Source organism: Panthera tigris, chromosome B1 (assembly GCF_018350195.1).
Source record: "Panthera tigris isolate Pti1 chromosome B1, P.tigris_Pti1_mat1.1, whole genome shotgun sequence".
In the NCBI taxonomy this organism is placed as follows: domain Eukaryota; kingdom Metazoa; phylum Chordata; class Mammalia; order Carnivora; family Felidae; genus Panthera; species Panthera tigris.
The window spans coordinates 121,555,517-121,570,398 of record NC_056663.1 but is presented as its reverse complement, the minus strand read 5'-3'; the positions used below and the strand labels follow the sequence as shown (position 1 = coordinate 121,570,398).

Here is a 14,882-nt window from a genome sequence, read left to right as displayed (position 1 = left end):
TAAACATGTTTTAATGTTTATTTACTTTTAAGAGAGAGAGACAGACGGAGTGTGAGTGGGGGAGGGGCAGAGAGAGGGGGAAACACAGAATCTGAATCAGGCTCCAGGCTCTGAGCTGTCAGCACAGAGCCTGACTCGGGGCTCAAACTCAGGAACCGTGAGATCATGACCTGAGCTGAAGTCGGACGCTCAACTGACTGAGCCACCCAGGTGCCCCCAAACAGACTCTGAAATACAGAGAACTAGTAGTTGCCAGGGGGTAAGTGGGTAAGGGGATGGGCAAAATAGGTGAAGACGATTAAGAAACACAGACTTCCAGTTATAAAATAAATAAGTCATGGAGATAAAAAGTACAGCATAGGGATTGTAGCCAACAATATTATAATAATGTTGCATGGTGCCTACATTAATTTGGTGAGCATCGAGTAATGTATAGAACTGTCAAATCACTATGTTGTACACCATGTTGTATTGTATGTAAACTATACTTCAATAATAAATTTTAAAAAAAGGAAAGATTTCAGGCACGCTAGGGAAAAGGATGTTGCAGAAGCTCAAGCAAGAATCGATGATAGTTTAGACTGGGCCAAGGGTGTGGAGATAAAAAGAAATGGAGAGATTTGAGAAATATTTAGAAGAAAGAATTTACTGAACTTGTTGTCTGGCAGCATACTGTAGATGCAAGGGAGTCATCCAGGATGAATCTCAGGGTCTGGCTTGGACATATATTCAGTGTATGCCAGAGCTGTCCATCGAGGTAAGGGAACCAGGAGGAACCAAGTGTGGAGCAGGTTTTAGAAAGAAGAAGATGGGTTTAGTTTTAGATAATTTGGGTTCAAAGTATCTATAGTATATCTAGGTGGATACATTTGGTAGGCAGCTGGATACATAGGACTGAATTTCAGATATGTCTAATTCTAAGAACAGACACAATTTAGAATCAAACTGGAAACATCATTACTTGTGTTTAAAGTTTTGTACTTTAATGCTTATTATAGTCCATTTTTATTAGAATTATTTCATATATTTATCTCCTCTATCTTCCACATTTCAGACCCTAGCTCCGAATTTAAAACACACACACACACACACACACACACACACACGTCAAGGAAGGATACTGACTGCCAAAAGTGAATTATATTCCTAGCCCATTGGACCAACCACTGTGTTCAGGGAACTGAGGAAAAATGACTCCAGCTAGATTCACCCACTACGGTACAGCAGGGATACAGTTGTGTGACTGGAAAATCCCAATTAGAACCCCATGGTGCAGTGGGAAAGGATCCATTCCCCAAAAAGAAGGAAAGTGAATTGCCCCTCCGGAAGATGTGGATACTGAGCAGACAAAACAAAAGGAACACTGTATTACCTAACCCAAACTATTACTTGTATTGATTTTTTGTTTGTTTTCTCTTTGAAATCTGGTTCCCGGGCTAAAATCCCAATGGACTTAATTGAGCAGTGGGTACAGAGTGACATTTGGGTGATAAGACTGTGGAGACAGTAAAGGAAATCTTGTAACACTTACACCATTTATTTGCTCACTCTGTAATTCTAATATTCTCTGTCAGATTCTGGCAAAGCTCTGTAACGTTTTACGTACTGATTCCCTGGCGGAAGTTCTACAGTGGCTGGTTCATGCCAGCACAAAAGGTGAGATTAAAATAAGCATTTGAAAACACTGGGCTCAGTTTATTGTCAGAAAGTGTGAATGTGCCAATATGTGAAGTGTTCTACCTGGGATTTGCAAAGATAATGTTGCAATATTATTTCCCTAGTACTTCGGTATCAGAGTCTCTGTAGTCCTCTATAACTCTATAACAGTCCTCTATACTGACTGTATGCAACTGGTCACTCAGTGACCCCAAATTTGGTATGCCCCACATTAAGCTGCTTTGGGTGGTATGAAACACGTGTGTCCAGGGCTGGCTTGTGCTTCTTCTCCTAAGTCCATACACCCAGGTGTCTCCCTGAGTATATTTTCTGGCCTACCATGAACCGTGAACACAGAGCCTGTTTCCTTTCTCTGGTATGGGTGGCTATTGCACAGCCTTCCAAGTTCTAGATTCTAACAGCTCTGCCAGTTCCCCACCCAAATCATCAACTCAGTCATCTCTCAGCCTCCTTTTGGGCCTGTGTGGCCTGTTCCATGAAAACATATACCAGTCCCATGTGGGCCAGCCATAAATAGCATAGAGTGGCTTCCCTCAGACCTAGCTCGTCATCAGATTGAGGCAAAACTTCTGAGGTGGGCAGAGCCTGAGAATTTGCATTTCTAACAAGTTCCTAGGTGCTGATAATGCTGGTCTGGGGGCTACTTTTTGAGAATCTGCACCAATAAAAGTTAGGAAATATGGATGTGTTAGAGATAGACTAATATCCTTAAATGGGGAGAATTTTGGCAATAGTACTTTACCCAGGAATTCAAGACTACTTGGCAAGCAATTAAGAAGTATTTGGGGGCAAGGAGTCTTTGATTATTATTTTTTCTTTTTAAGAATGTAACTTAAAAATATACACAAGTAATTAAGTACTTATTGTTGAGGGGAAAAACCCAAATGAACCAGAAAAAAAAAATATGAGAAAGGAAGAATAATAATCAATAAAATCATCACAGACATTATTTCAGTGACTACTTTGGTAAATATCTTTATAGACATAACTATTTACTACTTAACTATTAGTCTGTCATTAATGAGATTATATTGTACTTATTATTTTGTGTAGATATGCTTTCTTTTATTTGGCAGCAGCCTGAAAGGCTGGGTTTTGTACTCAATATTTAAAAAGAATTCCACTGCCATTCAGGGACAAGTGCCTCAGTGAACTAACAGCTCGGGGCACTCTATAGTATCACAGGTCAATAGAAATCAGGTTGATGTGAACCAATTTTTCTGCAGAAACCTTGACTCATGAATAAATGCCTACTTGGAAAACAGATTACCATACCAGCCTTTCACACTAGAGTGCTGGATAAAAGAACCAATCCTGCGTTTCTAGTCAACATGATAATTATAACCTTTATGCCCACCCCTGTTCTTTAAATCAGAAAAAGAGTGGATCTCAGCTTTGATTCATGCTGAAATGGCTGAGATAAATTTGTTGACTCAACGAAGAAACATCTCAGCAGAACTAGCAACAGAGAGTAGGAAGCCACCCAAAGTTAAATCGCCCCCAAATTCACCTGCAAAATCTAAAGTACTGACCAAATCGAGGGAAAGACAGCAACCAACCAGGTAATTAGATATAATGGCTAAGTAGATATGGTACAGAAAGACTTTCAGTTTTCTTTTTGTTACCTTTCAAAACACTAAACATTCTGATGTTTTAAGTCTCCTCTTTATTCAGCAGGGGACCACCATGTGTATTTATTTTCTTTCATTTTCATAAATGTAATATGAGAATTATTCTAAATCCTATTTTAGCCACCCAGACATCTAAGAAAATGTAGTTTTTTTATTTGCCCTAAAAATGGAAGCAATAAAGAAAACAGAAATTGTATTATTATTGTATATTTTGTTGAATGCATATCACACAAGTATCACTTTTTGTGTGTGTGTGTAGAACAATGCTAGATTAAAATAAATTGCTTCAATTAATTTCTCTGGCACACTCCTGGAGGCTACTAGAGGGAAAAATAACTACTACAGCAACTGTAAATTATTTTAGTAGAAATTTTTCTTAAACCTTATAATTTCAATGACAGAAGAAAATACATATTTATGTGTAATACCATGGTGAAAGAATGTGGTAAGATGTTATTTAAGTCGGGAGAGAAAGTCTTGTTACTTTAAAATTAAAAGTTGGGTAAAACTTAAACTGAGAAAAAATAAATATTCAAAACCCAAGTCACTTTAAAAATGTTTGAGACAGGGGAAAGTTCTGTATTGCAAGTTGTCTCCACTTTAAAGTTTCCATAGAGTTGGAAACTGGGAAATAGGGTCAGTCTTTCTAACTTAGTGAATAATATATGATGTACTGTTTAGATATGACTCAAAGTCAGAAGAATTTCTCATTGGAAAGTACCTTTAATACTGTCTCCATTGAAAAACAAAGAATTGGGATAAAATATTTAAGATACATATATACTTAGCTTACTGATCATAGTGCAGTCTATAGAAAATACTTGTTTGTATCTGTGAATTTCATTTTCTATTTCTCCATTTGATTTAGAGTGTCAAGTCAAGGATCTGAAGGAAATAAGGAAGTACCAAAAGGTTAAGTACAGTTTGTGATACTCAGTTGGTATAGAGAAACCAATAAGTATCTATCTATTTAGGGACACAGACAAGGACAGGGACCTATGGTTTTAAAAGCAGTGCAATACCATAATGATTTCCAATTACTCTTAAGGGACAGTGTGTGCTGAATTTCTCATTGAGATAAATTTGACATAAACTTAACTTTGTTTTGAAAGGCAAAGTGCCTCATCAGGGACAGACACTCTAAGAAACAAGACAGCAGGATACATAGGTTTGGTCTGGCCAATCCAGGAGAGGCCCTGCACTGACCTAACAAAAGGACAATGATCTCAGGGTTTTACTTCTTCATAGGTTAACTGTGAAGCTAAGTGATTTTAACTAGAAACCAAGTCAACCATAGAAAACAGTAAAATGGCAATCAGCCACAAGCAGATGCTTTATGAGACAGCTAAAAAACAATAGAGAGGAGTAGTTCTCTGTCCCAGCCACACCCTACAGTTTGGACCAACAAGAATCAAGAGTTGTAGAATGTCCTACTTCGGTTCAGAATAGCCCAACTGAAACATCCCTGTGGGTTTGGCAGCTCCTAATTTAAAACAAGTGTAGCAACGATGACTATAGAGCAAAGACCAGGAGGAGTATGTCTATAAGCCTCGAACAAAAGTCTGTCCTGTTATATCTACAAGTTTCCCTTATACCAAGAATGATATGGTAATCAGAGTTCTTTGAGGTCACTCTAAACCCCAGCAGCTTTTGTTAGGGTTAACACCAAAGAGGGCCAATGTGTTAATAGGCAATAAGAAATAAAACTTAGAAGTTAGAAAATACTCCCTTATACTGACATGCCAAGGATGGTCTATTGTATCTGATTCCTACCAAACTCCTCACCCTAAGACCACAAAGTCATGACAGTGATGGTTTCTATTACTCAGCTTTACGTCTTACCTGTTGGCCCCAAATATATTTTACCCTATCTAGATATTTGGAAAACTTTTGTATAGAAGCCCCAATCATACTTGTCTCCAGGGGTGATAGTCAGCATCTCCCCAAATCCTTATTCTGGCTTGGGTTTGACCATATAGGTCTTGGGAAGCTCTTATGAATACAATTGACTTGTTTTAATCTGCTTATCTATTTTCTTTTTTGTCTTTCAAAACCATAGATCCTTTTCCTTCCTCTCGCTGTTCCCATTCTTACCTATCACCTCTACAGATCACTAATTCTAATTAATTCCTACCAAAATAATGTTTGATTTTAAGAGGATATAACATATCCTGCATGTTACAAAAAATATTACTCATTAAAAATGAGCAGGTAGTAAGAAAGATGAGACTGGGTTCTTTTATGAATGTTGGGTATATTTGATTCGCCTAAACTTCATATAGTTTTTTTTTTTTTTATGTCATTTGCTACTAAAACATGGCAGAAGCTATATTTATGTCTCAATTTTGGCCTTATTTAGACTTTTTCTATTTCAGAGGCTGAACACAGGCCTCCATTTTTTATAAGAAGAAATAAGATGAAAATGCCCATTGCAGAATATTTCAGCAGACCGAAGTCTCCTCCCAGGCCTAAAACTCAGGAAAGCATATCAACAAAACCAATGTCAGCAAGAAGTATACAACAAGGATGCACTCTCTCTCCCCAGAGAGCATTGTATCCTTTAACATTCCAAAGGTAGAAATTCTGGACTGCGCTATTTCTTTCACAAACATGATCTTCACTCCATTACAACATCAAATTATTTTTTAAAAATATTTTGGTATCAAAGAATCAATAACTCCTCTATTTGGTGGCACATGTTCAAAGCACCTGTATATAATGCTACTAAATAAATATTAATGGAGACAGTATTTCTATTTGTGGTTAATTTTAGCATGATCTGTAAAAGAAGTATGTTTATTTATATACCATATTTCTAGTCTTACACTAATTGCATTAATACATATGCTCAGGGCCCTGATGCTAGAAAAAAACATCCATAACAGAATTAGGCAGCTCCAATTTGACACATTCTCCGAACTCTTGATAGAGGAAAAACAAAAACAAAAACAGAATTTTAACATCTGAGCTAGTTTTCACAATCTATAGTGTTTCATTGTTGTTGGAGCACTGAATGAATTCCACAGTGATTATGAAAAAATAATGACCTTCTCCCAAAAAAGACATAAAAATTATCACTAATTTATGAGCCAGAAAGGAACTAGTTTCTACTCATTGCTAATTGTGAATGACGTTAACAAATTTACTAATATTTAACTTTTTTACATTTTTAAAATAAACCACTCCTGGGCCATAGCTATTATTCTTTCAGTGTATTACTGGATTCTATCTACCAGTTAGCCAATCTTTTAGAATGCTGCATAGATATTCAAGAGATACTATAAATTTTGTGTATGTGTGCATGTGTTGTGCAATCTTAATGACAACATTTATATCACATTTATTGTGTGTCAGGAATTATTCTAAACACTGTAGATACAGTAACATTTACTTTTCACAATAACTATTTGAGATAGCTACTATTGCTGTTCTCTCTCTTTTTTTACAAGAAAACTGAGGTGCAGAGTTGTACTCATTGGGATAGGGTAAACAGTTGTAATAATTGTCATCTTTAAAATACAGAAGAGGATTATTTCTCACATAAGAGTTCAAAGTGTGTGTTGTTAGGTGACTGCTTTACTTGGTGATTCAAGGGCCCAGGATCCTTCCATCTTGGCTCAACCATCACCCAGGGTTTCACTGCCAAATGCATCCTACTAGCAAAGGAGGAAAAGGAGAGTGGAGGAGAATTTTAATTTCCTATGGCTGCTTTAATAAATTATCACATATGGTATCTGTCTTTCTCTGTAGGTTTTCACTCTTATGTGGATCCTGAGAAACTTAACAGAAGACCATGGGTGAGGGGGAGAAAAAAAGAGAAAGGGAGGGAGCCAAACCATAAGAGACTCTTAAAAACTGAGAACAACCTGAGGGTTGATGGGGGGTGGGAGGCAGGGGAGGGTGGGTGATGGGCATTGAGGAGGGCACCTGTTGGGATGAGCACTGGGTGTTGTATGGAAACCAATTTGACAATAAATTTCATATTAAACTAACTAGCTAACTAAATAAATTACCACAAACTTCGTGGCTTAAATCAATACAAATTTAATCTCTTACAAATCTGGGGGCACAGGTCGGAAATGAATCTCACTGGGCTGAAATCAAGGTGTTGGCAGGGCTATATTCCTTTTGGAGGCTTTAAGAAGAGTCTGTTTCTTTTTTTCAACTTTTTTAGTGTTTGTTTATTTTTGACAGAGAGAGAGACAGAATGCGAGCAGGGGAGGAGCAGAGAGGGAAAACAGAATCTGAAGCAGGCTCCAGGTTCTGAGCCGTCAGCACAGAGCCCAGTGTGGGGCTCAAACCCACCAGCCATGAGAGCCTGATCTGAGCTGAAGTCAGATGCTCAACCAACTGAGCCACCTAGGCGCCCTGGGGAGAATCTCTTTCTTTGTTTTTCAACTTCTAGAGGTTATCAACATTCCTTGACTCCTGAATCCCTTCTATCTTTAGCACCAGCAATGGCCAGTTGAGTCTTTCTCACAATACATCTCTCTGACACTGATTTTCCGCCCCCTTCTTCTACTGTTAAGGACCCTGTGATTACATTGGGCCTGCCAGTTATCCAACTTATCCAAGATAATCTTAATTTAAGGTCAAATGATTAGCAATTTAATTTCCCCTTACCGTGTAACTTCGTAGGTTCCAGGGATTAGGATCGTGACGGGACATTATTCTGCCTTGCACAAGGAGAGTACAACTGCTTAAAGTGTTGGCCTTGAAATGGCAAACATCACTTCTAGTCACATCCCATGGTTGGAAAACAGTCTAGCTGAAAGAGGGCTGATAAAATTCTTAAGCAGGAATCCTAGTCTAGTTACAACTATATTCTATGGAAAGGAAAGTTGAATTTTGGTGGACAGTTAAATCTCTGACACAAAGGTTTAGTGACTGAGAGTGTGGCTGGAACTTGTATGCTTAACCACTAGGCACTACTGATATGTATCAAAACCATACTCACTTCATAAAATTAATATCAAAGCTTTTTCTCTTTTTCTTGTTATAGAGAGGTTTCAATAGCACTGCACATTCCTTTTCCTTGAAAACGTAGTGAAATTCTCCTATTGGACCTATCAGGTGTTGGGGGATGGTAGCCCTTTAATAATTTTATTCCTTCTATGGTAACTGGTCTGTTTATATTTTCTGTATTTTGGAGGACCAGTTTTGGAAATTTTAATTTTCTTAGAAAATTAAGCATTTCGTCCACATTTCCAAATTTATCTTCATAGAATTGAGGCAGATTTGTCCTAATTCTAAATTCCTTGCTGTGTTTATTCTGAAATCTCATTTTTAAAAAAAAAAAATTTTTTTTTAACATTTATTTATTTTTGAGACAGAGAGACAGAGCATGAACAGGGGAGGGGCAGAGAGAGAGGGAGACACAGAATCTGAAACAGGCTCCAGGCTCTGAGCGGTCAGCACAGAGCCTGACGTGGGGCTCGAACTCACGGACCATGAGATCATGACCTGAGCTGAAGTCGGACGCTTAACCGACTGAGCCACCCAGGCGCCCCTGAAATCTCACTTTTATGTATTTGTATTTTTTATTCAGTTAGCTAATGACTTTTCACATTTTATTGTCATTTTCAAAAAAAATCAGATGAATTTAGTGCTTTGTTTCACAATGTTCCTATATCTATTTCATTAATATCTCCTTTCATTCTTTTAGTTTCTTTAGGTTAATTACTACTCTAATGTCTTGAGTGGGATGTTATTAATATAGGTATATTCATTCATTCTCATGTATTAGCATAAGTTTTTAAGATGACAAAACTCAACACCCTTCATGATTAAAATAATGAACAAACCAGGAACAGAAGGAAACTACCTCGACATAAAAAGAGCCATATATTAAAAGCCCACAGCTAACATTGTATTCAATAGGGGAAACACTGAAATATTTTGCTATATGATCAGAAATAAGTCAGGGATGCCCACTCTCACCATACTTCTATTCAATATAGTATTGGCACTTCTAGTCAGAGCAATCAGATAAGAAAAAGAAATGAAAGGCAAAAAAAAAAAAAAAAGAAATGGAAAAGAAGAAAATTAAAATGATCTCTGTTTGCACATGACATGCTATTATTCGTAGAAAACTAAAGATTATATACACACACACACACACACACACACACACCTATTAGAGCTAATAAACAAATTCAGCAAAGTTGATGATACAAAAATCAATTGCATTCCTGTACACCAATAATGACCAATTCAAAAAGAAAATTTAAAAAACCTATTTACTATCCAATTTCAATCCAATTGAAATTGGATTGAAAAACAATATTGCTAAAAAGTCCACACTATCCAAAAATATCTACAGATTCAATGCAATTGCTATCAAAATACCAAAGACAATTCTTGCAGAAATAGAAAAAAAAAATCCTAAAATTCATATGGAATCTCAAGGGACCTTAAATAACCAAAACAATCTTGAAAAAGAAAAAAGTTGTAAGCCTCATATTCCCAGATTTCAAAACATGCTACAAAGCAACAGCAATTAAGATAGGTTCTGAAATAAAGACAGAAATATAGGCCAATGGAACAGAATAGAGAGCTCAGAAATAAACCCTTGCGTTTATGACCAAGTGATTCTCAACACATATGTCAAGACTACACAATTGGGAAAGTACTGTCTTCAACAAAGGGTGTTAGGAAAACTGGATTCCACATACAAAAGAATAAAGTTACTGTATACCATATACAAAATTAACTCAAATTTGATTAAAGACATAAATGTAAGACCTAAAACTATTAAACTCTTAGAAGAAAATACAGGGGGAAAACTTAAGAACATTGGATTGGGCAATGATTTCTTGGATATGATACCAAAAACACAAGCAACAAAATAAACAAAAAAAAAAAAGATAAATAGGACTTCACTAAACTTTAAAACTTTGTGTCAAAAGAAACAATATAGTGAAAAGGCAACCTATGGAATTAGGGAAAATATTTGCAAATCATATATTTGATAAGTGGTTAATATCTAAAATATATAAGGAACTTCTATAAATCAATAACAGAAGACAACCCAATTTAAAAATGGGCAAAGGACTTGAATAGACATTTCTCTAATGAAGATATGCAAATTGCCAAGAAGCACATGAAAACATGTTCAACATCATTAGTCATTAAGGAAATGCTATCAAATCCATAATGAGATACCACCTCACATCCATCAGGATGGCTACTATTAAAAGAGAAAATAAATGTTGGCAAGGATGTGGAGAAGTTGGACCCTTAGACATTGTTGATGGGAATGTAAAATAGTACAGCCATTATGGAAAACGCCAGAAACTACTCAAAAACTTTAAAATAGAATTACCGTATGACCCAGCAATCCCACTTCTGTCTATATATCCAAAAGAATGGAAAGCAGAATCTCAAAGAGATATTTGCATACCTGTGTTCATAGCATTATTCAAAATACCCAAGAGGTAGAGGTAATCCAAATGGCAATTGACAGATGACTGGATAAAGAAAATATGGAACATACATACAGTGGAATATTACGCAGTCTTAAAAAAGGGAGATCCTGTCACATGCTACAACATAGATAAGCCTTGAGGACATTATGCTAAGGAAAGTTAGCCAGTCATAAAAGGACAAATACTGTATAATTCCACCATATGAAGTATCTAAAGTAGTCAAAATCACAAAAGTAGAAAGGTATTTACCAAGGGCTGCTGGGAGGATGAAGGTGTAATTGGTTTTTAATGGATATAGAATTTCAACGCTTCATGATAAATAAGTTCTACAGAGCTGTTGCAAAACAATGAATATACTGAACACTACTAAACTGTACACTTAAAAAGAGTTAAGATGGTAAATGTAATGTTTTATCATAACTAAAAGATATATATATATATATGGAAAATATATGCCTTGAACAGCACAGTTAACAAGCTTCATAAAATGAGCATTCCCTCATTTTTAATTACCTACAAAGAGTCTGTGAGATGTCCAATTTACTGGGAATCCTGGGTGGCTCAGCTGGTTAAGCGTCTGACTCTTGATTTCGGATCAGGTTATGATCTCACCATTTGTGGGATTAAGCCCCATGTTGCTCTCTGTGCTGTTAGCACAGAGCCTGCTTAGGATTCTCTTTTTTCGCTCTCTCTATGCCCCTCTCCTGGTCATGCTCTCTCTCTTTTTCAAAAAAAATAAACTTAAAAAAAAAGATGACTACTTTGCTTTTGGTATGTCTCACAGATATGCCCATAAAACATTTAGGCCTAGATTTTAAAATACTACACCAGGAGTGCTGATTCATAGGGGCATATGTACCCCAATGTTTATAGCAGCACTATCAACAATAGCCAAATTATAGAAAGAGCACAAATGTCCATGAACTGATAAATGGATAAAGAAGATGTGGTTTATATATACAGTGGAATACTACTTGGTGATGAGAAAGAATGAAATCTTGCCATTTGCAACAGTGTAGATGGAACTGGACGGTATTATGCTAAGTAAAATAAGTCAGAGAAAGATGACATATGTTTTCACTCATATGGGGAATTTGAGAAACAAAAGAAGACCATGGAGGAAGGGAAGGGGAAAACAATAGTTTCAAACAGAGAGGGAGGCAAACCATAAGACACTCTTAAATACAGAGACCAAACAGGGTTGATGACGGGTTGGGGGGGCAAAAATGGGTGATGAGCATTGAGGAGGGCACTTGTTGGGATGAGCACTGGGTGTCGTATGTAAGCAATGAATCATGGGAATCTACTTCTGAAACCAAGAGCACACTGTATACACTACATGTTAGCTAACTTGACAATAAATTATACTTAGAAGAAAAAAAATTAAAAATAAAATCTTTAAAAAATGAAATACTATGCCAGTTTGAGTTAAAAATTCTTTGGGGTTTTAAAACAGATGTACATAGGGGAAGGGAAAAAGAGAGAGAGAGGGAAGCAAACAATAAGAGACTGAACTGTAGAGAACAGACTGAGGGTTGATGGAGGGAGATGGGCAGGGGATAAGCTAAATGGATGATGGATATTAAGGAGGGCACTTGTAATGAGCACTGGGTGTTGTATGTAAGTGATAAATCACTGAATTCTACACCTGAAACCAATCTTACACTATATGTTAACTAGAATTGAAGTGAAAAACTGAAAACAAAAAAATTCTTTGGAACTTTACTTTTTTTAGGATTATTTTGGTAATTTTAATTTAGAACTTAGTTATTTCATATGAACTTTCAAATGCATTGACATTTAGTATTTTGTAATATCCGTTTCCAATATCCACATTAATTTCTTTATATGTGTCTTCTTGCTCTCCCTCTTAACATTCGGGTTTTTTTGGTTCAATTTTGCCAGAGGTTAACCTTTGCAGGGTTGATTTTTGCCTGGAGCCTCTTTACTGTGTTTATTGCTGCTATCTTTATTTCTTTCAACTTTGAATTTATGCTGCAGTCCTCCTTTAAACTTGTTAAATGCATAGCTCAATAATGCTAGCCTTCCCTTATCTGACTTAAATATTTTAGGCTATAATTTTTCCTCTAAATGTTGCTTTAGTTACATTCCACAAGTTTTAATCCATAGTTTCATTTACTTTTAAATATTTTCTAATTAAATATCTTCTAATTTTCACTTCCTCCTGTAACCAAGTTGTTTATTTTTTTAATTCTCAAACATACAGTGTTTTTCAAACTTGTTACATATTTAAATGATTTAATTGCATTGTGGTCAGATAATGTGATCTGTAAAAATGACCAGTTTTATTTTTTTTTAAGATGACTTAATCTTTTTGTTTTCTTGGGGGTAGTTTTGAGGGTTAGTACATGGTCAATTCCATAAATATCCCATAAGACTTTAAAAGAATGAGAATTTTAAAATTGTTGAACACAAATGTACAGATATATTCATTAGGACAAACATGTTATTTGTGCTGTTCAAATTTTATATACCCTAATTTTTCTTAGTGTTTCATTTATCAATTATAAAGATGTGTAATAAAATTTTCCAACTATTTTAGAGTATATTTTGTAGTTCTATTGGTCCTTGTAATTTTTCCATTTTGATTCATATATTTTGAAGTGATGTGTTAACACAGTTTAAAATTTTATAATAAAGTCATGACTATCTCCAACACTAATTTTTACAATAAGAACCATCTAACATTGAAGACAAAGGTACTGGGTGGTAAGGCATTCCTTCTATCTCACAAGTTTATTTCCTACTATAATATATTATGAGAGAAGTTCCTTATTTCTTACATTTGGAACTTATTTTCTTTTGTGCCCTCATATATAAATACTTCTATGAACATTCCATGGGCACTGGAAAACTACCTTCAGCCTGTAGGACTTGATATGTATCAATTATAAGTTTATTAATTATAGCATTTACATCTCCCATATATTTATCTTTTGTCCACTTGAGCTACTGTGGGTTGGAAAACGTGAATTAAAGTCTCCTTATACTAATGTATTTCTCACTATTTCACGTAATTCTCCAAGTCTTTTCTCAATGAATTTTAATACTATGCTACTTAGTGCATATTCATAACCATTAAATCTTCACTAAGGGTTGCATTCTTGAACATTACAACATGACTTTCTGTTCCTTAATTGTAATGTGTTGAACTTAATTCAATGTTAAAATTGTGACTTTTTAAAAAAAATTATTAGCCCAATATGCCTTTCTCTATTATTTTCAACACTGCTGAGCAACATTATTTAAATACAACATATATTTAGGTTTGGGGTTTTTTAAAATTCAATTTGGGTGATTTTAGACATTTATACTTGCTGATAGATTTGGTTTTGTGTAGTTACTGTTTTATGTTTGCAGTGTTTTCACTGCTTTTTAAAACATCTCACTAAATGATGTGATATCCATATTTTGTCTAATATGTATACATTCTGATTATTTAGAAAGTTCACATTTAAAAAAATCTTATCTAAGTCTGGGTTCCTTATCAGAGTCTGAAGCAAATACTTACATATTATTGGGGGGGGGGGGCAGGCAATGACAAAAAGAATGAAAACCAAGGGAAACAAGGCAAGTAATGAAGAAATGTCAATATGAGAAAGATTATGAAATTAACTGCTGCTTGGTTTCAAACCAATTGATTGCTCAACCCTAAGAAACAGGATAAAAGGGATAAAACTCCTGTTTCACAAATGAGGACACAAGGACTATGAAGGCTCGTTAAGTTGCCCAAAGTCACAACAGGTGGCAGTGCCAAAATTTAAGCCTACTCTTCCTACTGATTGCATTATCTCCTCATTCTGACGCTGGTTCTCCCCTTCATGTTTATGAAATGCCTACTCTATGTGTCTGGCTAGGAGGCAGAAAAACAGATAGGGGCGCCGGGGTGGCTCAGTCGGTTGGGCGTCCAACTTCGGCTCAGGTCATGATCTCACGGTCTGTGAGTTCAAGCCCCGCGTCGGGCTCTGTGCTGTCAGTTCAGAGCCCGGAGCCTGCTTCAGATTCTGTGTCTCCCTCTCTCTCTGCCCCTCCCCCGCTCATGCTCTGTTTCTGTCTCAAAAAGAAATTAAAACATTAAGAAAAAAATTGAAAAAAAAAGAAAAACAGATAAACATCTCTAGGTCAA

At 35.9% G+C, this 14,882-nt stretch overlaps 1 protein-coding gene across 3 annotated transcripts in view; it reads left to right on the top strand.

The window, feature by feature from the left end:
• The window catches only part of CB1H4orf17 (chromosome B1 C4orf17 homolog), a 41,208-nt gene extending 35,150 nt beyond the window's left edge, over positions 1–6,058 (top strand). For all 3 annotated transcript variants that reach the window (XM_042982706.1, XM_042982705.1, XM_042982704.1), the window contains 4 exons: positions 1,575–1,656; positions 3,053–3,239; positions 4,177–4,220; positions 5,684–6,058. In XM_042982706.1, coding sequence (XP_042838640.1) covers positions 1,575–1,656; positions 3,053–3,239; positions 4,177–4,220; positions 5,684–5,886 — 516 coding nt within the window. In that variant the 3' untranslated portion in view covers positions 5,887–6,058. The remainder of the gene's footprint in view (positions 1–1,574; positions 1,657–3,052; positions 3,240–4,176; positions 4,221–5,683) is intronic.
• Positions 6,059–14,882: the final 8,824 nt, after the last annotated feature.